Source organism: Pristiophorus japonicus, chromosome 17 (assembly GCF_044704955.1).
Source record: "Pristiophorus japonicus isolate sPriJap1 chromosome 17, sPriJap1.hap1, whole genome shotgun sequence".
Lineage (NCBI taxonomy): Eukaryota > Metazoa > Chordata > Chondrichthyes > Pristiophoridae > Pristiophorus > Pristiophorus japonicus.
Window position 1 is genome coordinate 25,558,619 of NC_091993.1, and position 19,504 is coordinate 25,578,122.

General features: G+C 46.6%; 1 protein-coding gene across 4 annotated transcripts in view; it reads left to right on the forward strand.

The window, feature by feature from the left end:
- Positions 1-19,504, forward strand: part of akap13 (A-kinase anchoring protein 13) — a 185,968-nt gene that overhangs the window by 133,211 nt on the left and 33,253 nt on the right. For 3 of the 4 annotated variants that reach the window (XM_070858494.1, XM_070858492.1, XM_070858493.1), the window contains 8 exons: positions 7,864-7,931; positions 9,308-9,374; positions 10,343-10,472; positions 14,458-14,570; positions 16,163-16,339; positions 17,200-17,450; positions 18,637-18,762; positions 18,875-18,992. In XM_070858494.1, the coding sequence (XP_070714595.1) occupies positions 7,864-7,931; positions 9,308-9,374; positions 10,343-10,472; positions 14,458-14,570; positions 16,163-16,339; positions 17,200-17,450; positions 18,637-18,762; positions 18,875-18,992 (1,050 nt within the window). The remainder of the gene's footprint in view (positions 1-7,863; positions 7,932-9,307; positions 9,375-10,342; positions 10,473-14,457; positions 14,571-16,162; positions 16,340-17,199; positions 17,451-18,636; positions 18,763-18,874; positions 18,993-19,504) is intronic. The other variant, XM_070858491.1, reaches the window with a different exon arrangement.

Below are 19,504 nucleotides of genomic sequence, written 5' to 3' on the forward strand. Positions count from 1 at the left end.
TTTGGCAAGGAGGGACCTCCTTTCCATGCCGAACCTGTAGCGACGGCACATCCCTTTAAGGGAGGGAAGGAACCTACGTTCCCGGCAGTGCTGCCCTTGACATTAGACCGCACTGCACTGTTGCTGCCCCTCCTGCCGGTTTCAATGCTCCACGGACAGTGGCCACGCTTAATTTAGCGCCACACTTCCTTCCTGGAGCGCTGAACCGGAAGCTCGTGTCAGAGTCCCTCGCGTAGCGCCCGGCGATACTGCGAAAGTTATCGCCCCAAACGGGACGCCGTGCAATTCCTCCCCCCGGTTTCTAAGATGGTGGACTGTTTATCAGGTAGTTGTGGTCCCTGTAGATATAAAGAAACAAGACTTTTGCATGCTGGAAGATCAACGTTGAATCTTTCACTGAATGCAGAAACAGCAAAAAAGAAAGTGACATTTATATAGCACTTTATCACATTTTTGAGGCTAGCAGCCATCCGACATTTGACAATGGTCTGCTTAATTTTGCTGCTTTTGATTAAAGGAGGGATGTTGGCCAGGATGACTGAATAATGCCCGCGAGATGTTTAACATTTTATCCGAAGGCCAGCCTCTCCAAACAACAATGCAGCAATTCCTCTGCAGGGGAGTGTCGGCCCGGATTGTGTGCCCAAGTCCTGGAGTGGGACTTGACCCCAGGACCTTCTGACTCTTGATATTGGCACAAAATGAAGAAAATATTGAGGGATTTCGACGTAAGGGGTTGGTCCATCCAAACGTACCGAGCTCGTTGGATCAAAGAACCTTTGCGCTTCCTGACTTTTTATAAACTCCATGAACCTGCAGCAATTTGTGGAGTGAATTTTCAAACTTTTCCCTCTAAATTTTCAAATGCAATGGAACAGACACCATTTACTATTTGGTACACCTTATAATGTGAAGTTGTAACTCCCATTTAAAAGATTTTTAGCAGCCGGAAATGTTTACGTGATCTGTATCTGGTGAGATGTTCAGAAAGATTGCGTTTGTTCCACTCTTGTTTTTATTTTTCTGTCTAGAGCACCATCCGTCTGCAGATGTACAGGAAGCTGTGAGCACCTTTTTGTCCTGAATACAAATTGCAAACTCTTCAAAATGGTCACGTTTTGAGGAACATTTTAATTGATTCCGTACCCTTTATTTGCTGAAAAAACTTGGGTTTCTTTGTTTCCAGCATAAGCCGATCAGATTGTGTTTCTCAATCAAACACAAATAGCTGCAGAGAAATTATGAGCTCCCCAAACTTTCTCATGTCACAAGTAGGTGAATGTGGTGACTGGAACTGAGACATAAGAAACGCAGGAGAAGATTTAAGGTTTGATCCCTGGTCAGTCCTGACCCAACTGTTCTTCACCAGGGAGACACACGGGAGCGCAATGATTGGCCTGAATCCCTGGACCAGGGATGTGAGGAACCGTCAGGGCTGCTGCTCCTGATCGCAGTCTATTGACCCTTGCTGGAATATGTGCAAGTGGTCTTCAGGTGGCCGACAGGATTCAGCTCGACTGGATGAGCAGAAATGTTCTCCAATTAAATATTGGGAAGACCGAAGCCATTGATTTTGGTCCCTGCAACAAACTGCGTTCTCCAGCCACCGACTCCATCCCTCTCCCTAACATCTGTCTGAGGCTGAACCAGACTGTTTGCAACCTAGGTGTCATATCTGACCCTGAAATGAGCTTCCGGCCATATATCCGCAGCATAACTAAGACCGCCTATTTTCACCTTCCGTAACATCGCGCGTCTCCGCCCTTGCCTCGGCTCATCTGCTGCTGAAACCCTCATCCATGCTTTTGTTACCTCTAGACTTCACTATTCCAACGCACTCCTGGCTGGTCTCCCACATTCTACGCTATGTAAACTTCAGGTCATCCAAGACTCGGCAGCCCATGTCCTAACTCGCACCAAGTCCCGCTCACCCATCACCACTGTGCTCGCTGACCTACATTGGCTTCCGGTTAAACAACGCCTCGATTTCAAAATCCTCACCCTTGTTTTCAACTCTCTCCATGGCCTCGCCCCTCCCTATCTCTGTAATCTCATCCAGCCTCTCGCCCCTCCCCCCCCCCCCCCCCCGGAGATGTCTGCGCTCCTCTAATTCTGCCCTCTAGAACATCCCTGATTATAATCACTCAATCATTGGTGGCCGTGCCTTCTGTTGCCTAGACCCCAAGCTCTGGAAATCCCTCCCTAAACCTTTCTACCTCTCTTTCCTCCTTTTAAGACGCTCCTTAAAACCTACCTCTTTGACCAAGCTTTTGGTCACCTGCCTTAATATCTCCATATGTGGCTCGGTGTCAAATTTTTGGTCTTATAACACTGCTGTAAAACAGCATGGGATGTTTTACTAGGTGCTATATAAATACAATTGTTGTCTGGGCTCACACTTGTAAGATGTCTGCCTGAACTAGTTACCAGAGGATAGCCAGTGTCTGTGCAATGGTCCTCCCAGCAAAAGCTGCTGTTATCAGGGGCAAAACTTCGAAAGGAGAGAGATATGTAGAATTACAAAAACATGCAAGTTCTTCCTCCGCCATTTCCGGGTACAGCCATGTGCAAGCATCTTTCCCAGTTCTTCAGTTGTCATGTTGCTCTTCCCCCAAACCCACCTCCCCCCCCCCCAGTAATGTATCTCATGTTATTGTGAGCGATAATGCAACAGATCTGCTTTGGTTTCTGAAGCCAGTGGTGTTTGTAAGTGCTCGAGCTGTATTGCTGCGATTTGACATTGTTCAAACTCACCGATCGGATTAATGCGCTGCAATCGTTGCTGGCATTCGGGATGTAAAGCACCTGAACTCCTTGATGAGGATATAGCCTGCCAACCACTCGCAGCTATCCATTTTTCTCCGTCTACTCAAGCATTTGAAATTGATTTTCCGCTGCATTTAACTTGAGATCAGTATTCAGCTCTCACTCTGAACACTGGCATTAAAATCATGCCAGTCGGAAAATCGAATGTTCAGCAATGGAACATCTTCAGTTTAGAGCGTTTGAGTGAATCTTCGCCCTGCATTTTCTTTCTTTTATTTATTTCTTCCTCTGGCTCTGCCTCCCATCACTCGATAATTGCAGAGGACAAGCAAGCGACTTACCTCGTCCCCCTGTAGGTGTGTGTCAATCACTCAGGTCAGCTTACTCGCTGCAGACGATGTGTCATGCTTGTTCTTCAGCGAAAGGATGAGCCAGGAGTGAGCAAGACTGTGGGGGAAGAAATTGGGTACGTTTGCGAATGAGTTAACGACCGGGCTATATCACGCGTTCGTTTAGCGGCGGCGTTATGGCATCGTGCCACGGTCTCCTGCGTCTGGAGTTCGCGACCACATCGCCCCGGTCGCACCCCGGCTCCCAAATTGACTTTCGCCCCCTGCAGCAGTGCCGGGCAAAAACACCGCCAGCTGCAGGGGGACTGGATCGGGCGGCTGGGGCGACTTAACAGTCGAGTGAAAATTTGTTTTTAAACTTACCTTCTTGTTGCCGCTCCTGATCCGGTTTCTTCGCGGGGCCCAGGCCGTGATCGCTCAGCCTGGCACCCCCCCCTCCCCTCCCCGCTGGTCCAGGTAGGCCCCTTTTTCTTCAGAGTCAGCAGCGTGGGTCCTTCCCTTTAAGTGAGGGTAGGGGCCCCTCTGACGCGGCTGTGCAGCACTGCTGAGGTGTCCGCCCTGCTCGTTCCCCAAGAAGAACATAAGAAATAGGAGCAGGAGTAGGCCATATGGCCCCTCGAGCCCGCTCCACCATTTAATGCGATCATGGCTGGCTGATCTGATCATGGACTCGGGTCCACTTCCTTGCCCGCTCCCCATAACCCCTTATTCCTCAAGGAAGTGCAGCGCTTGATTCACTCCACTTCCCTCCTGGGGCGGTAACCCAAATTTCTGGAGATGGGCGAGACTTCAGCACCTGGCGCTAAGTCTCGCTCCTCCCGACTGTTACTGCCCCCAGACGGGGCGATACCAAATTTGCATCTCTGCCCATTACTGCACCTTAAGGTGATGATAAACATATATAGGAGATTGAAAAACTAGATCCTAGCTAATTGTTCACTGTGGTGAAGGGTTGACTATCGGGGGCACAAATTAAAAATTAGGAAGTTAGGAGCAGGATGAGCTGTTGGGTGCAACCCTTTCTCACTCAAAGGAGTAACTGTGTTTGTGAAGTTACCAAAAACTAATATTGAAGCAGACAGTATAAACAGGCTCAAGAGAATTGGAATAAAAGCAGAAAGTGCTGGAAATACTCAGCAGGCCAGGCAGTATCTCTAGCGAAAGAAACAGAATCAACGTTTCAGGTCGATGACCTTACGTCATATATTCAAATCACAGATAGATAGATTTTTAATCAATAAGGGAATTAAGGGTTATGGGGAGCGGGCGGGTAAGTGGAGCTGAGTCCACGGCCAGATCAGCCATGATCTTGTTGGGTGGCGGAGCAGGCTCGAGGGGCTAGATGGCCTACTCCTGTTCCTAATTCTTATGTTCTTATTAATGTTGGGGAAGTCCAGAACCAGGGGTCACAGTCTAAGGATAAGGGGTAAGCCATTTAGGACCGAGATGAGGAGGAACTTCTTCACCCAGAGAGTGGTGAACCTGTGGAATTCTCTACCACAGAAAGTTGTTGAGGCCAATTCACTAAATATATTCAAAAAGGAGTTAGATGTAGTCCTTACTACTAGGGGATCAAGGGGTATGGCGAGAAAGCAGGAATGGGGTACTGAAGTTGCATGTTCAGCCATGAACTTATTGAATGGCGATGCAGGCTCGAAGGGCCGAATGGCCTACTCCTGCACCTATTTTCTATGTTTCTATGAAACATGAACCCAGCTCTCCTAGTCCTGAGGCTCTGGCCAGCTCTGTATAAATGCAAGACTTTTATTTATTGTCTGACACTGGTATTTCATCATCGGAAATTGTCCCACCACCAGTCCTATCACCATAGTTTTACACTGCTCAAAATACTCTCTCTCGGAAGAACAGAAGCAATAATTGTATTGCTGAACACTCGAGTTCAAAATGGGCATAATATGAAAGTTCACACGACCACCATTGCGATTAGTGAAATCCAGGTAACTCATTGCAGCGTGTCTATGTTTATGTTTCGATTACTGAGCAGTCACAGTGAAACGCCAATGGGCATCGTACAGGACAAGGCACCGAAGTCGGAAAGAATAAACGAGAAGATGGGGTAACTTAGAAAGTAATGATTCGCTGGGATTTTAAATGTCTGTGGATTGTGGGAGAAAGGAAAGACTGAAGAAGGGGAGGAGTTTTGAGGAATTAAAAAGTGGCCTTCATTGCAAGAGGATTTGCCCTTCATTGCAAGAGGACTTAAGTACAGGAGCAAGGATGTCTTACCACAGTTATACAGGGCCTTGGTGAGACCACACCTGGAGTATTGTGCACAGTTTTGGTCTCCTTACCTAAGAAAGGATTATACTTGCCATAGAGGGAGTGCAGCGAAGGTTCACCAGACTGATTCCTTTAGAAGAATGAGAGGGGATCTCATTGAAACGTATGAAATTCTGACTGGATTGGATAGACTGTATGCGGGGAGGCTGTTTCCCCTGGCTGGGAAGTCTAGAAGAAGGGGTCACAGTCTCAGGTGATGGGATAAGAAATTTAGGACCGAGATGAGGAGAAATTTGTTCACGGAGGGTGGTGAACCTGTGGAATTCTCTACCACAGAAGGCTGTGGAGGCCAAGTCACTGAATATATTTAAGAGGGAGATAGATTTCTAGAAACAAAAGGCATCAAGGGGTATGGGGAAAAAGCGGGAATATGGTGTTGCGATAGAGGATATGCCATGATCATATTGAATGGCGGTGCAGACTCGAAGGGCCGAATGGTCGTCTACTGCTCCTATTTTCTATGTTTCTATGAGGAGTTTGAGACTGCACGTGTGAGACTTGATTTCAACACCGTGTGGGGATGGGATGGTGCAGGAGAGAGCGCAGGATAACGTATTTGCAATTTGGGAGCAACAAGAGATGAACGTTCAAAGGGGCTTTGTGTCTTTGATATTGAACTTTGTGAAACTAGGAGTTTATGCGTGTGACTGAGACTTGACGTGACCACAGGAATGCAAGTCCAGCTTTCGATCGAGCTGTCCAGGAGTTTTTAAAATAGAAGCCAGATTTCAAAATGCACTTGTTTGCACATATTTCTGTGCCCTATGATGTGGAGACTTTAGTTATTGAGACTTTCCATGAATTTTCATCAGTAAGCATTAAATCCATGCATGATCTCAACCTCAAGAAATCCAATAGGGAATTCAGAAGAAACTTCTTTACCCAGAGAATGGTGAGAATGTGGAACTCGCTGCCACAGGGAGTGGTTCAGGCGAATAGTATCGATGCATTTAAGGGGAGGCTGGACAAGCATATGAGGGAGAAGGGAACAGAGGGTTATGCTGATAGATTTAGATGAGGAAAGACGGGAGGAGGCTCGAGTGGAGCATAAACGCCGGCATGGACTGGTTGGGCCGAATGGCCTGTTTCTGCGCCATATATCCTATGATCTGATCTCTGTCCAGCTTTGGAGATGAGAAAAGGAAGCTGTACGAGTTGAAAGAGGGCTCTGTGACGGTATTGTTTTTTTTTTCCATGTGTTCAGTTTGTCCAATGAAATTTTCCTTTATTTAAAAAGAAATGAGCTGATGTTGTGCATGTTAAAATAATGTTAATGTGTGTGGGCACTGTGCAGAAAAGTGTCCTGCCCCCATGTTACCAATTCTTGTGGGACTGGCTTGGGTTGGCTGGCAGTCCCCAGAAAATGGTTAATGTTATAACCAAATAGGATTACATATAATTACACAGGATATACGGCACAGAAACAGGCCATTCGGCCCAACTAGTCCATGCCGGCGTTTATGCTCCACTCGAGCCTCCTCCCGTCTTTCCTCATCTAAATCTATCAGCATAACCCTCTATTCCCTTCTCCCTCATATGCTTGTCTAGCCTCCCCTTAAATGCATCGATACTATTCGCTTCAACAACTCCCTGTGGCAGTGAGTTCCACATTCTCATCACTCTCTTGGAAAAGAAGTTTCTTGTGAATTCTCTATTGGATTTCTTGGTGACTATCTTATATTGATGGCCTCTAGTTATGCTCTTCCCCACAAGTGGAAACACTCTCTCTGTATCTACTCGATCAAAACCTTTCATAATTTTTAAGACCTCCAATAAGTCACCCCATTGTCTCCTATTTTCAAGAGAAAGAAAACCCAGCCTGTTCATCCTTTCCTGATATGTATACCCTCGCATTTCTGGCATCATCCTTGTAAATCTTCTCTGCACCCTCTCCAGTGCCTCTAGATCCGTTTTACAATATGGCGATCAGAACTGCACGCAGTACTCCAGCTGTGGTCTTACCAAGGTTTGATACAGGTTTAGCATAACTTCCATAACTAAATAAAACAATTGGTTAATGACTGGGGCAGTCAGCCGTCTGATACCCGTCGGGTTGTGAGGGAGTAGGGAACTACTTTCTCACAGGTTCTAAATCTTTCTGCTGTTGTGTGTCCCTGCCCCCCCTCGCTCCGTCTCTTCCCTCTGTGTGTGTTTTGCTCTGACTTTTTCCATATGATTACGATCCTGTGAAGCGCCTTGGGACATTTTACTGCACTAAAGGCGTTCGTGAAATGCACACTGTTGATGTTCCTGTACTTGCATCTTGCTGCATCCTGTTCTTCGAACCCACCACAAATAATTGGATGCAAAAAAAATTACTGTTCTCTTTCATGGGTAACCGTTTTTAAGAAAAAAATATTTATAGTGGTTTCGGTTTGGTTTCCTGCCGCTGAATTATGTTGAAGTCTTTTCTTTAACAGCTTGTTTAACTTTTCTGTCTCTTCAGGTTGTAATGCACAAGTCCACAAGGGCTGCAGGGACAGTCTGCCCTCCTGTAACAAGATTAAACAAAAGGTACTTATTCTCTCAATCTCTGGTGTGAGAAGCCATATTAGCATGTAGAAACATAGAAAATAGGTGCAGGAGTAGGCCATTCGGTCCTTCGAGCCTGCACCACCATTCAATAAGATCATGGCTGATCATTCACCTCAGTACCCCTTTCTTGCTTTTTCTCCATACTCCTTGATCCCTTTAGCCATAAGGGCCATAATCTAACTCCCTCTTGAATATAAGCCAATGAACTGGCATTAACAACTCTCTGCGGTAGAGAATTCCACAGGTTAACAACTCTCTGAGTGAAGAAATTTCTCCTCATCTCAGTCCTAAATGGTTTACCCCTTATGCTTAGACTGTGTACCCTGATTCTGGACTTCCCCAACATCAGGAACATTCTTCGTGCATCTAACCTGTCCAGTCCCGTCAGAATGTTTCTATGAGATCCCCTCTCATCCTTCTAAACTCAAGTGTATAAAGGCCCAGTCGATCCACTCTTTCTTGATATGTCAGTCCTGCCAACCCGGGAATCAGTCTGGTGAACCTTGGCTGCACTCCCTCAATAGCAAGAACGTCCTTCCTCAGATTAGGAGACCAAAACTGAACACACTATTCCAGGTGTGGTCTCACCAAGGCCCTGTACAACTGCAATAAGACCTCCCTGCTCCTATACTCCAATCCCCTAGCCATGAAGGCCAACATACCATTTGCCGCCTTCACCGCCTGCTGTACCTGCATGCCAACTTTCAATGACTGATGTACCATGACACCCAGGTCTCGTTGCACCTCCCCTTTTCCTAATCTGCCGCTATTCTTCCTTCGTGTTTTTGCCACCAAAGTGTTCCCAATGGGTTTTTGTACTCATCGAGGTGAGAAAGAAAGACTTGCATTTATATAGAGCCTTTCACGACCACCGAATGTCCCAAAGCGCTTTGTACCCAATTAAGTACTTTTGGAGTGTGGTCACTGTTGTAATGTGGGAAACGTGGCAGCCAATTTGCGCACAGCAAGCTTTGGGACATCCGGTGGTCGTGAAAGGCGCTATAGATATGCAAGTCTTATTTTTTGACAGAGGGTAGGAATCGAAACATTACTTCAAGTTAAACTACGATGGTAGGACAGGCAGTGATAGATTCAGATTGATGAAAAGCAAATTTAGGACCGATGTCGGGAAGATCTCCTCCCCCCGCCCCCTGAGAGGAATCAGCACCTGGAGTCGTGGTGGGAGATCAAATGGTTCCTTTCATATCTTTTGAACTGTAATGGTTGCCCAGACTATTCCTAAACTGTCACCATCATGCCGACTGGTGGGAAGCTGCAAGATGTGTCTGTGACTACCTGTATATTCTCCAATGTACCACACATTGTGTTAACTTTTGTCAAATTCTTTATTTCAGCAACAGAAAGCCCCTCAGGCCCAAGATTCGTCAACTTTACCTATTGTCGTCAACATGCGAAATAAGTGTAGGTATCTTTGCTATGGATTTAGAGTTAGCAGTGCATAGTACCCGGGGCATATTAGTATATTTAACCCAAATAATGGGTTAAAGGATTGTCATTATGATTTTACCATTTTGACAAGTGTGTGAGATTTTCATGTTGTCTCTACTTGAATTGTGAAATACACCCAAGGTGATGAATTGAAAGTAGCAATCGAGAAACATCACAACACAGGACGTGTTGCAGAAGTGTGATCATCGGAACATAAGAAATAGGAGCAGGAGTAGGCCATTCGGCCCATCGAGCCTGCTCTGCCATTCAATAAGATCATGGCTGATCCGATCATGGACTCAGCTCCACTTCCCCGCCCACTCCCCATCACCCTTTATCGCTTAAATATCTGTCTATCTCTTAGTAGAATGTGATTGGTTCAGATGCAAAAACTACCAATCTAAAAGATTCGGCACCTGATTTGTTGAAAGGGCAGCGGTCTGTGGCATCTGATTGGTTAAAATTTTGGGATATGATTGGTTGACCTCTGGTTCTTTGATATTATTGGTCAAAGATTGCAATCCTCTGGTTCGGCAACCTGATTGGTCAAAGGGACTTCATGACGGGGCTTCCCAAGATGTCGCCCTGTGACCACCGGCTGTACCTGGGCCCTCAAAGCCCAACCCTACTTGTGTTCCTACTTCTTATTTGCTGCTTTGGCCTGTTGGGATTTTGTGGACCTAGGGATTTAGAAATGGCTATTTTTAGCACCTTTTATAGTTAAATCCTAATCCTATCAGCAAGTTTGCATATCTGCAAATTGAAGACAATTAATTAATCATGAGGCTTTGAGATACGTGCCTATGCAGCCCACAGAAACTAAAGCTTAGATATCCTGTTACACAAGACACTGCCTTGTGTGTATGCTGATTGTATTATGGGTAGGATGGCTGTTTTATGATTTTACATTTATCAGCTGTGTTTGTCTTCTATATACTTAGCTTTCCAACCCAAAGAACGCCCGAGGTCAGCAATAATCCTTCAAGATGACAACTTATTGATCGCTCCCAATAGGAAAATGCCCCTCTACCGATCACTCTCCAAGAGTATGTCGATAGCCAATATTGCAGTGTAAGTTGGGTTTTTGTATTTTTTTTTTATTCGTTCCTGGAATGTGGGCATCATTGGCAAGGCCAGCATTTATTGCCCGTCCCGAATTGTCCTTGAGAAGGTGGTGGTGAGCTGCCTTCTTGAACCGCTGCAGTCCATGTGGTGAAGGTGCTCCCACAGTGCTGTTGGGGAGGGAATTCCAGGCTTTTGACCCAGCGACGATGAAGGAACGGTCGATATATTTCCAAGTCAGGATGGTGTGGGACTTGGAGGGGAACATGGAAGTGACGGTGTTCCCATGCACCTGCTGCCCTCGTCGTTCTAGGTGGTAGAGGTCGTGGGTTTGGGAGATGCTGCCGAAGAAGCTTTGGTGAGTTGCTGCAGTGGTTCTGCTTGTATTTGCTATCCAGTGACCTCTGCTTAAAAATGTAGGTGTGTGGATCATGGGAGAAAGACCACCCCAGGCTTGGTTATGATATCGCAGCAGTTAGGAGTTGCTGCAATGCGTCTTGTAGATGGTGCACACTTCAGCCACGGTGAATATTGAAGGTAGTGAATGGGCTGCCAATCAAGCGGGCTGCTTTGCCCGGGATGCTTTCAAACTTCTTGAGTGTTGTTGGAGCTGCACTCATCCAGGCAAGTGGAGAGTGTTGTATGGAAGTGCTGAATGATTGCGTGAGAGATTCGCATTAGTGAACTGGAAATGGCAGCAACTTGCACTAGCACAGTGTACTTAGTATAGCAAACTGCCCCAGGGGACTTCGCAATAAGGAATATCAGGAGTTCAAAAGGCTACAGGAGTTGATTGGCGATGTGGTCACGGAGATGGGGGGAAACACTTTTGTAATGTGGGATAGGTAGCCCCCCTTCCTCCCCCACCCCTCTTCCTCCCCCAACCCCCTGCCCCCATACCTCAAAAATAAAACGATCATTAACTCTTCTTGCATTCTGATTGTTTCGTGTTCAGTCTAAGTATAATGTAGTGCCGAGTTGGGGAGGGGCACCCGTCCATTTTGAACTAGACAATTCGCCCTCAGGAATCGAAGCCAGTAAATCTGATAGCCAATAACCAGACATAACGTTCGGTTTTGGATTGCCCCATTTTGAAGAAAACAGCACGTGAATACAAACACGTCTACATCCGGATCTCCACTTTGCAAACTCTTTATAATATCCAAGACCCATCCCCATCCAATCTGGTTTTTTGGAAAGGTGGCAACCCTACTCATAATCCAGACCAGGTCTGTTCTATTCGAGATGTGCTGGGCAGCCTCAGGAAATATTCCTTTACATGGAAATTCACAGGCTGGAACTGGTTTCCAGAACAATGGACTCATTTAAGAACCGGCTGGATAGAGTAATGGGAAAGGAGAAGGGCTGGTTTTCTGGAAGGATGTGAGCCAATGGACGGAAGGGTCATCCAAGCCAACCTTGTAAACTAAGAGAGACCACAAAAATGCTACTTGACGTATCCAATATTGATTGGGAAACACCTTGCGGACATATGGGTTTTAATGACTTGGACTTGGGTGTACAAGGCACAATTTCAACATTTGCAGTCGACACAAAACTTGGAAGTATAGTGAACAGTGAGGAGGAGAGTGATAGACTGTAAGAGGACATAGACAGGCTGTTGGGATGGACAGATACGTGGCAGATGAAATTGAACGCAGAAAAGTGCAAAGTGATACATTTTGGTCGGAAGAACGAGAGAGGGAATGCAAACTAAAGGGTACAATCCTAAAGGGGGCTCATGAACAGAGAGACCTGGGGGTATATGTGCATACATTGTTGAAGGTGGCAGGGCAGGTTGAGAAAGCAGTTAAAAAAGCTTATGAGATCCTGGGCTTCATAAATAGAGGCATAGAGCACAAAAGTAAGGATGTTATGATGTCCTTTAACAAACACTGGTGCGGCCTTAACTGGAGTATTGTGTCCAATTTTGGGCACTGCACTTTAGGAAGGATGTGAAGGCCTTATAGAAAAGATTTACAAGAATGGTTCCAGGGATGAGGGACTTCAGTTACGTGGAGAAGCTGGGATTGTTCGCCTTGGAGCAGAGAAGGTTGAGAGGAGATTCGATCGAGGTGTTCAAAATCATGAGGGGTCTAGACCGAGTCGATAGAGAGAAGCTGTTCCCATTGGTGGCAGGGTTGAGAACCAGAGGATGCAGATTTAAGAAGAACCAAAGGCGACATGAGGAAAACCTTTTTTTTCGCAGCGAGTGCTTAGGATCTGGAATGCGCTGCCTGAGAGGGTAGTGGAGGCAGACTCAATCATGGCTTTCAAAAGGGAATTGGATAAGTTCCTGAAGGAAAATAAATTGTAGGACTACGGGGGAGTGGGACTGGCTGAGGTGCCCTTGCAGAGAGCCGGCACAGACTGAATGACCACCTCCTGTGCTGTAACCATTCTGTGATTCTAATCGCACACTTACAAAGCAGGCACTTTGGACAGTCCCATGTTGTTCCGACCCTCCAGCACAATACCTTGTTTAATACTTATTGTTGAATTCATCAAGATTTTATTTCTGGTTTCTATTTCATCTAATCCAGAAGTATCCCAGGAGCTGAGATAAATCTGTACTTGTCGCAGTATATTTCTGCCTGTGCCCTAAAGATGTAATTGGACTGCAACATAACGGATCTGGTGACGAGCAGAAACACTAATTACAGTAATAAACCTTGTGAACAACATGCTCCCAGGCTGTATCAAACTGTTCGTGCATTTCCATTATGTTTTTCTTTCATTTAATCTCCCAAGATGTCACCTCTGTGGATATCCTGTAAACGTGGTAGAATATGAAACCGAGGGACAAAATAAAATTGTGCAGGAGTTGGCCATTCGGCCCCTTGAGCCTGCTCCGCCATTCAGTAAGATCATGGCTGATCATCTACCTCAACACTTTCTCACCTGATCCCATATCTCTTGATTCCCTTCGTGCCCAAGAATCTATCGATCTCTGTCTTGAATATACTCAACGACTGAGCATCCACAGCCCTCTGGGGCAGAAAATGTCAAAGATTCACCACCCTCTGAGTGAAGACATTTCTTCTCATCTCAGTCCTAAATGGCCGACCCCTTATCCTGAAACTATTACCCCCTGGTTCTAGACTCCCCAGCCAGGGGGAAACATCCTCCCTGCATCTACCCTGTCAAGCCCTGTAAGAATTTTAGACGTTTCAATGAGATCACACCTCATTCTTTTAAACTCCAGAGAACTCTACTCAATCTCTCCTCATAGGACAGTCCTCTCATCCCTGGAATCAATCTAGTGAACTTCCTCGAAGGCAAGTATGTACTTCCTTGGGTAAAGAGACCAAAACTGTATATTCCTCCTCTGAAGCCCAGACTCTCCCCGGGACACAGTGTCACAGGTACCAATAATCCGCTCGTCCCTTATCCAAGTGCCTGTTCATGCGTGAGTCTAGATGGTGAGTGTGGGAATGCTGCTCAACCATGGGGAGCATCGTACATGATCGTGTCTTTACTCACGTTAGCAGGTGTGCACTTTAATGCAGGCATCAGCTGGCAATCATGAGCAGGACCCCGAACTGATTTATCTCTTCCGTAGCCTAGAGGTGCCAAGGCCACTTTTAGTTCCCCAGTTGGTGTTTCATCTCAATTAATTCAGCACAAATGAGACTGTACAGTTCATTACTACAGGCATATGAGGCTATCGGGAGATGCAGCAAAGAAAGAAAGACTTGCATTTCTATAGCGCCTTTCACGACCGCTGGACGTCTCAAATTGTCTCCCAGCCAATGAAGTACTTTTGGAGTGTAGTCACTGTTGTAATGCAGGAAACGCGGCAGCCAATTTGCACACAGCAAGCTCCCACAAATAGCAATGTGATAATGACCAGATAATCTGTTTTTGTGATGTTGAAGATGGAAAAAGTCTTTTTCATAAAGGGCCCCGCTCCTTTTATACTTTAGCGCAGTTGTAGTTCAGCTCATTCCCCTTCCTCAAGTTGAATTTATTTGTTTTTTTTTGCCCTGTCCAGGCCTGCGATTGATGAAACCTCCCTTTCTTCTTGGCGAGTTTTGTCTCAGTCGACCGACTCTCTAAACCACATCAAACAAGTGACGGAATCGATGGAGTCGCTGACTGATGAAGGTAAGAATAGTGTTTAGTGAGAGAAGGCCCGGGGGGGGGGGCCTTGTACTGTTCCTTTATTTTCAAACTTTTTAGTTTAAGGGCCTTCAGAACAGTCGCAATGAAGTTGAGATTGCGCGGATGAAACAGTAAGGAGGCAAAACAGAATCCCCTTTTGATAAAACACACAGTGGGCGAGAAATTCGGTTGGCGGGTTCTTAAGGCGCTAATGTCGGGTGTTTGCTAAGTTTAGCTCCGGAAAATAGATAGTGACGGGAGGCCACAAAATTCAGTGGTTGTGTCCTGAGAATGGAGTGGAGCGTTGAGGGAAGCGTTCCACACGTGTCTCAGGGCGCTAGGCCGGGTGAGCAACTGAAGATCCCGCGCTAAAGAGCCGGCTTCGTAGTGCCCTAAGAAAGGCCACCCTGCAAAAAATAAATCTCAACAAAAAACATTCCATATACATGACTCACCCCAAATAAAATTAAATCGCAAAAAAATATATAGATCACACTTCCCTCATGCCCCGTGACAGCTCCGCATGCCAGCTTTCTCTGGCGGGGTCACTAGGGGGCGCTACGGGTGCAGCGCAAACCAAATGTTGTTTCCGTGTCGATACTGGGGGCATTGTACACCGCCGCGACACACCCGAGCGATACTCCTCCGTGCCGCTGGTGCCGGCAAACCGAATTTGCCGAGCGGCACGAATGCCGACGCTCGCGGCTGCAAACCCCATAGCGCCACCTCGTTATCCCACCGAATTTCTCCCCCAGTGTTGGCCACACACACAAGACAACCGAAGGGAAGTTGATTACTGACTCCCACTGCACGTGAAGCCCTTGAAACTATGCTGTACGAATGACAGCTTGCTGCCTTCAAATAATATTCCTTTGACTGCTATTTTAATGGAGACAGTTAGTCCATTTCATACTCTGCTCATGTACTGATGCTCACAGAGCAACAGTCCAAAGGCTGAGGACAGGGATACCCGGAGCTGGGCCGATGATATCTGGCTGCACAGAAACAAAATCTAATCTCTCTGGTCAGAACCCACCCCTGAATATCTTTGTACTGAGTTTTGCATAATCAGCAAAGATCATATTCCACTCAAAACCCATTTGGACTACAGTCTCCTACGAACTGAGTTGTAAGAAGCTCAATCACCGGTACAGGACGTAACTTAGCAAATTTAACGCTTGCACCATGCACAAAGTTACGGGTGTATGGCTCCATTGAATGAACATAACACAAGAAATAGGAGCAGGAGCCGGCCATTTGGCCCCTCCAGCCTTCTCCGCCATTCAATAATATCATGGCTGATCTGATCTTGGCCTCAACTCCACTTCCCAGTACTACCAGTACTCTGGTGTGTGTGTAGAGTGTGTGTGTGTATCTTGGAGGTGGTGGTGTTCCCATGTGCCTGCTGACCTTGTCCTTCTAGGTGGTAGAGATCGCGGGTTGGGTCCTGTACAATGTCGATCAGTGGTTTGAAAGTTAATTTTGTTGGTCACCAGAAGGAAATGTTGAATCTCTGAAACGTTACTGCCGGTTGTGTGTGTGAATGTGGTGATGTGTAGTTACAGTAAATGCTGGATATTGGTGTTTATTGTCAGACTCTCCATTTGTACTCCACACTCCCACAGGTACAGATGTCTTGGACGGACAGCTGATGGGAGAGTTCGAGTCGGATGCTAAAGAGCTGGAAGCGGACTCCTGGAGTCTGGTGGTGGACAACAATTTTGTGTGTCAACAGAAGAAGGAAGTAATTAAACGACAGGATGTTATCTATGGTAAAGTTGGCGTTTATTCCTATTTTAAATGGAGTCACTTGGATGCATAAGAATTTGTAGGAGCAATTAGTCCCGTCCCTTATTGTAGATGAACCCCACCTACCCACGTTCTCACCATATCCCTCAGTCCGTTTCCAGAAATGCATTGGATTGGCTCTTGAATCCATTTATACCATCTGCTTCAATATCCTTGTTACCCCTCTATTGCCTCTCTGAGTTCCCTTCTTGTTGTCATCATTTGATGAGTTGCTTTCACATTTTATCACTGAATCTTAAGTGACGGGACGATGCCCACCACAGAGGTTAAAAAGAGTGAGAGAGAAGACGAGCTAAGTTAAGAGGTGGTGGTTAGGTGGGACCAAATTTGGGAAAACCGGGGGGGAGGTATTCCACTGTTGAAGTCACGGAGAAGGGATATGGGTTCAAAAATAATCTTGGCACAGTGAGAATGGAGGATGGAGAAAGTGTGTGTAGTCGGAGCTTAGGAGGAATGAGAAGAAATTCCAGGGAAACGGTGACCATTAAAGATAGGGCGGTGGGTACAGATTCAATAGTCGCCTTCAAAAGGGAATTGGGTAAATAATTGAAGGAGAAAAAAATTTCAGGGGTATGGGGAAAGAGCGGGGGAGTGGGACTGACTGGGTTGCTCTTCGAAAGAGCCAGTGCGGACTCGATGGGCCGAATGGCCTCTTTCCGTGCTGTACAATTCTGAGAGATTAGAGGCTGGAGTAAGGGGGGAAATGGAAAATGTATGCAGAAGATCTTGATTAAAATGCGACGCTGATGTATGCAAGGATCCGCGAGAATGCACTGGTGTTCGTACTCTTGGCACCCGACTAATTGCGGGTTTGTTTCTGCAGAGTTGATGCAGACGGAAATGCACCATCTTCGAACCCTGAAGATCATGTCCGACGTCTACAGCAAAGGGATGACCAAGGAGCTGCAGTTCGAAACCTCCACGGTGGAACGCATCTTTCCCTGCCTGGAGGATCTGATCGACATTCACACACAGTTCTTCAATCGGATTCTGGAGAGGAGAAAAGAATCGCTGGTAGCAAACAGCGACCGCAACTTCTTTATTAAAAAGATCAGTGATATTTTGGTGAATCAGGTGAGAAGGGTCACTGAGCTACCAGGTCATTCATTTTTTTTTTAAATGAAAGCTGGGGTGTCCAAATTGTAACTCACAGGCCACATGCAGCCCTCCGGGAATCCAGGGATATGGGGACAGTGCAGGAAAGTGAAGTTGAGGCAGAAGATCAGCCGTGATCTTATTGAATGGCGGAGCAAGCTCGAGCAGCCGATTGGCCTACTCCTGCTCCTAATTCTTCGTGTTCTTGTGTTCTTAACCTAGCCCTCGAAGGCTAGGCATCTCCGTCCTGTTTGTGTCCGTGCGTCACCAGTGGCTCAGTGGGAAGCACGGTCGCCTCGGAGTCAGAAGGTCGTGGGTTCAAGTCCCACTCTCGAAACTTGAGCACAAATATCCAGACTGACACTCCAGTGCAGTGCTGAGGGAGTGCTGTACTGTCGGAGGTGGCGTCTTTCGGATGAGACGTTAAACCGAGGCCCCGTCTGCTCTCAGGTGGACATAAAAGAACCTGCAGCACTATTTCGAAGAAGAACAGGGGAGTTATCCCCGGTATCCTGGAAGACAGGGTCTCGGTTTAATGACGTCCGACACCTTCGACAGTGCAGCACTCCCTCAGTAACGCACTGGGAGTGTCAGTGTAAACTTTGTGTTCAAGCTCCTGGAGTGGGACTTGAACACACTCATTTCTGACTCCGAGGCGAGAGTGTTGCCCGCTGAGCCACAGCTGACACCGCCAATGTACCAAGCTACACGGCTCCAGCTAATTGGGCAGCAAACCTGGTTCCTTCCTGATCTGTGTCAATTGGCACCACGCCAGGCACTGATGGGACAACAACTTGCAGCTCCAATATGCCACAAATTGGGGGCGCATTGGTTTATGAAATTGGCCTCCAGTTTTCAATCACATCTGTGTCATTGTGGGGTGGGGGAGATGATTGGAGTGAATTGGAGTGAAATATTTCCCTGCGGCAGACTTCACTTTTGGAGGTGCCGACTTTCGGACAAGACGTTAAATCGGAAAGGTTTTGGCTGCTCCCTTCATAATCTTGAAAACCTCAGTTGTGTTGCCTCAGTCTTTTTTTTTTAATTGCAAAAGGTTCTGAGACATCTCTTTCAACGACCCTGGCATCTGCTTGGGTCTTTACCTGCGATGATGACTTGTCTCACTGTCCTTCTTCACCGGTAACACCATGTTTTGATTTGGCAGTTCTCTGGGCCGAGCGCCGAGCGTATGAAGAAGATCTACGGGAAATTCTGCAGCCAGCACAACGACGCGGTGAACTTCTGCAAGGAGCTGTTGGCACGAGAGAAGAAATTCCAGGCCTTTGTCCGGGTGAGAGTCCATTCTCTTCGGCTAGACCGCTGCCTGCTGACTGTAAAGCAGGCAGAGTTTGAAACTGCCATCTCGAAATACATGCTCTAAAATGTCTCGTTTGTTTTTCCAGAAAAAAATGACTAGTTCCATCGTTCGAAGATTAGGAATCCAGGAATGTATATTACTGGTTACTCAAAGGATTACCAAGTATCCGGTGATTGTCCAGAGAATAATACAGCATACCAAAGGTAAACATCTGACCTGTGGGATGGTCCTACTTCTGTCCGAACATGGGTGCTGATTCACTCCCAAGTGTGTACGGTATCTGTATTTCCCAGTAGTTGGAGCACCACCGACATAGGAGCATGGGTGGGTCATTCGGCCAGTGAACGTGCTCCGCTATTGGTCATTCTGGATCAGGGAAGGGAAAGTTAGCCATGGTTCCTTCCCTTGATCGCTGTCCAGTCACCCCAGCTAGACAGCCTGCCAACACTCAGTGGCTAGACGCACATGAAGAATGGCCCCTTGGTTAAGGTACTGGAGGATGGCATGCAACCATTGAACGACTACCCAGCTTGCATCACTGCAGGCGATAATTGAAACTAAGTCCACAATTTTTGATTGTACCATCATTAGAATTAGGCAATAAATAAACCTCGTTGTCTCAGAATCTTCTTTATAGAATCATAGAAATTTATAGCATAGAAAGAGGCCATCGTGTCCGTGCCGGCCGATAAAGAGCGATCCAGCCTAATCCCAT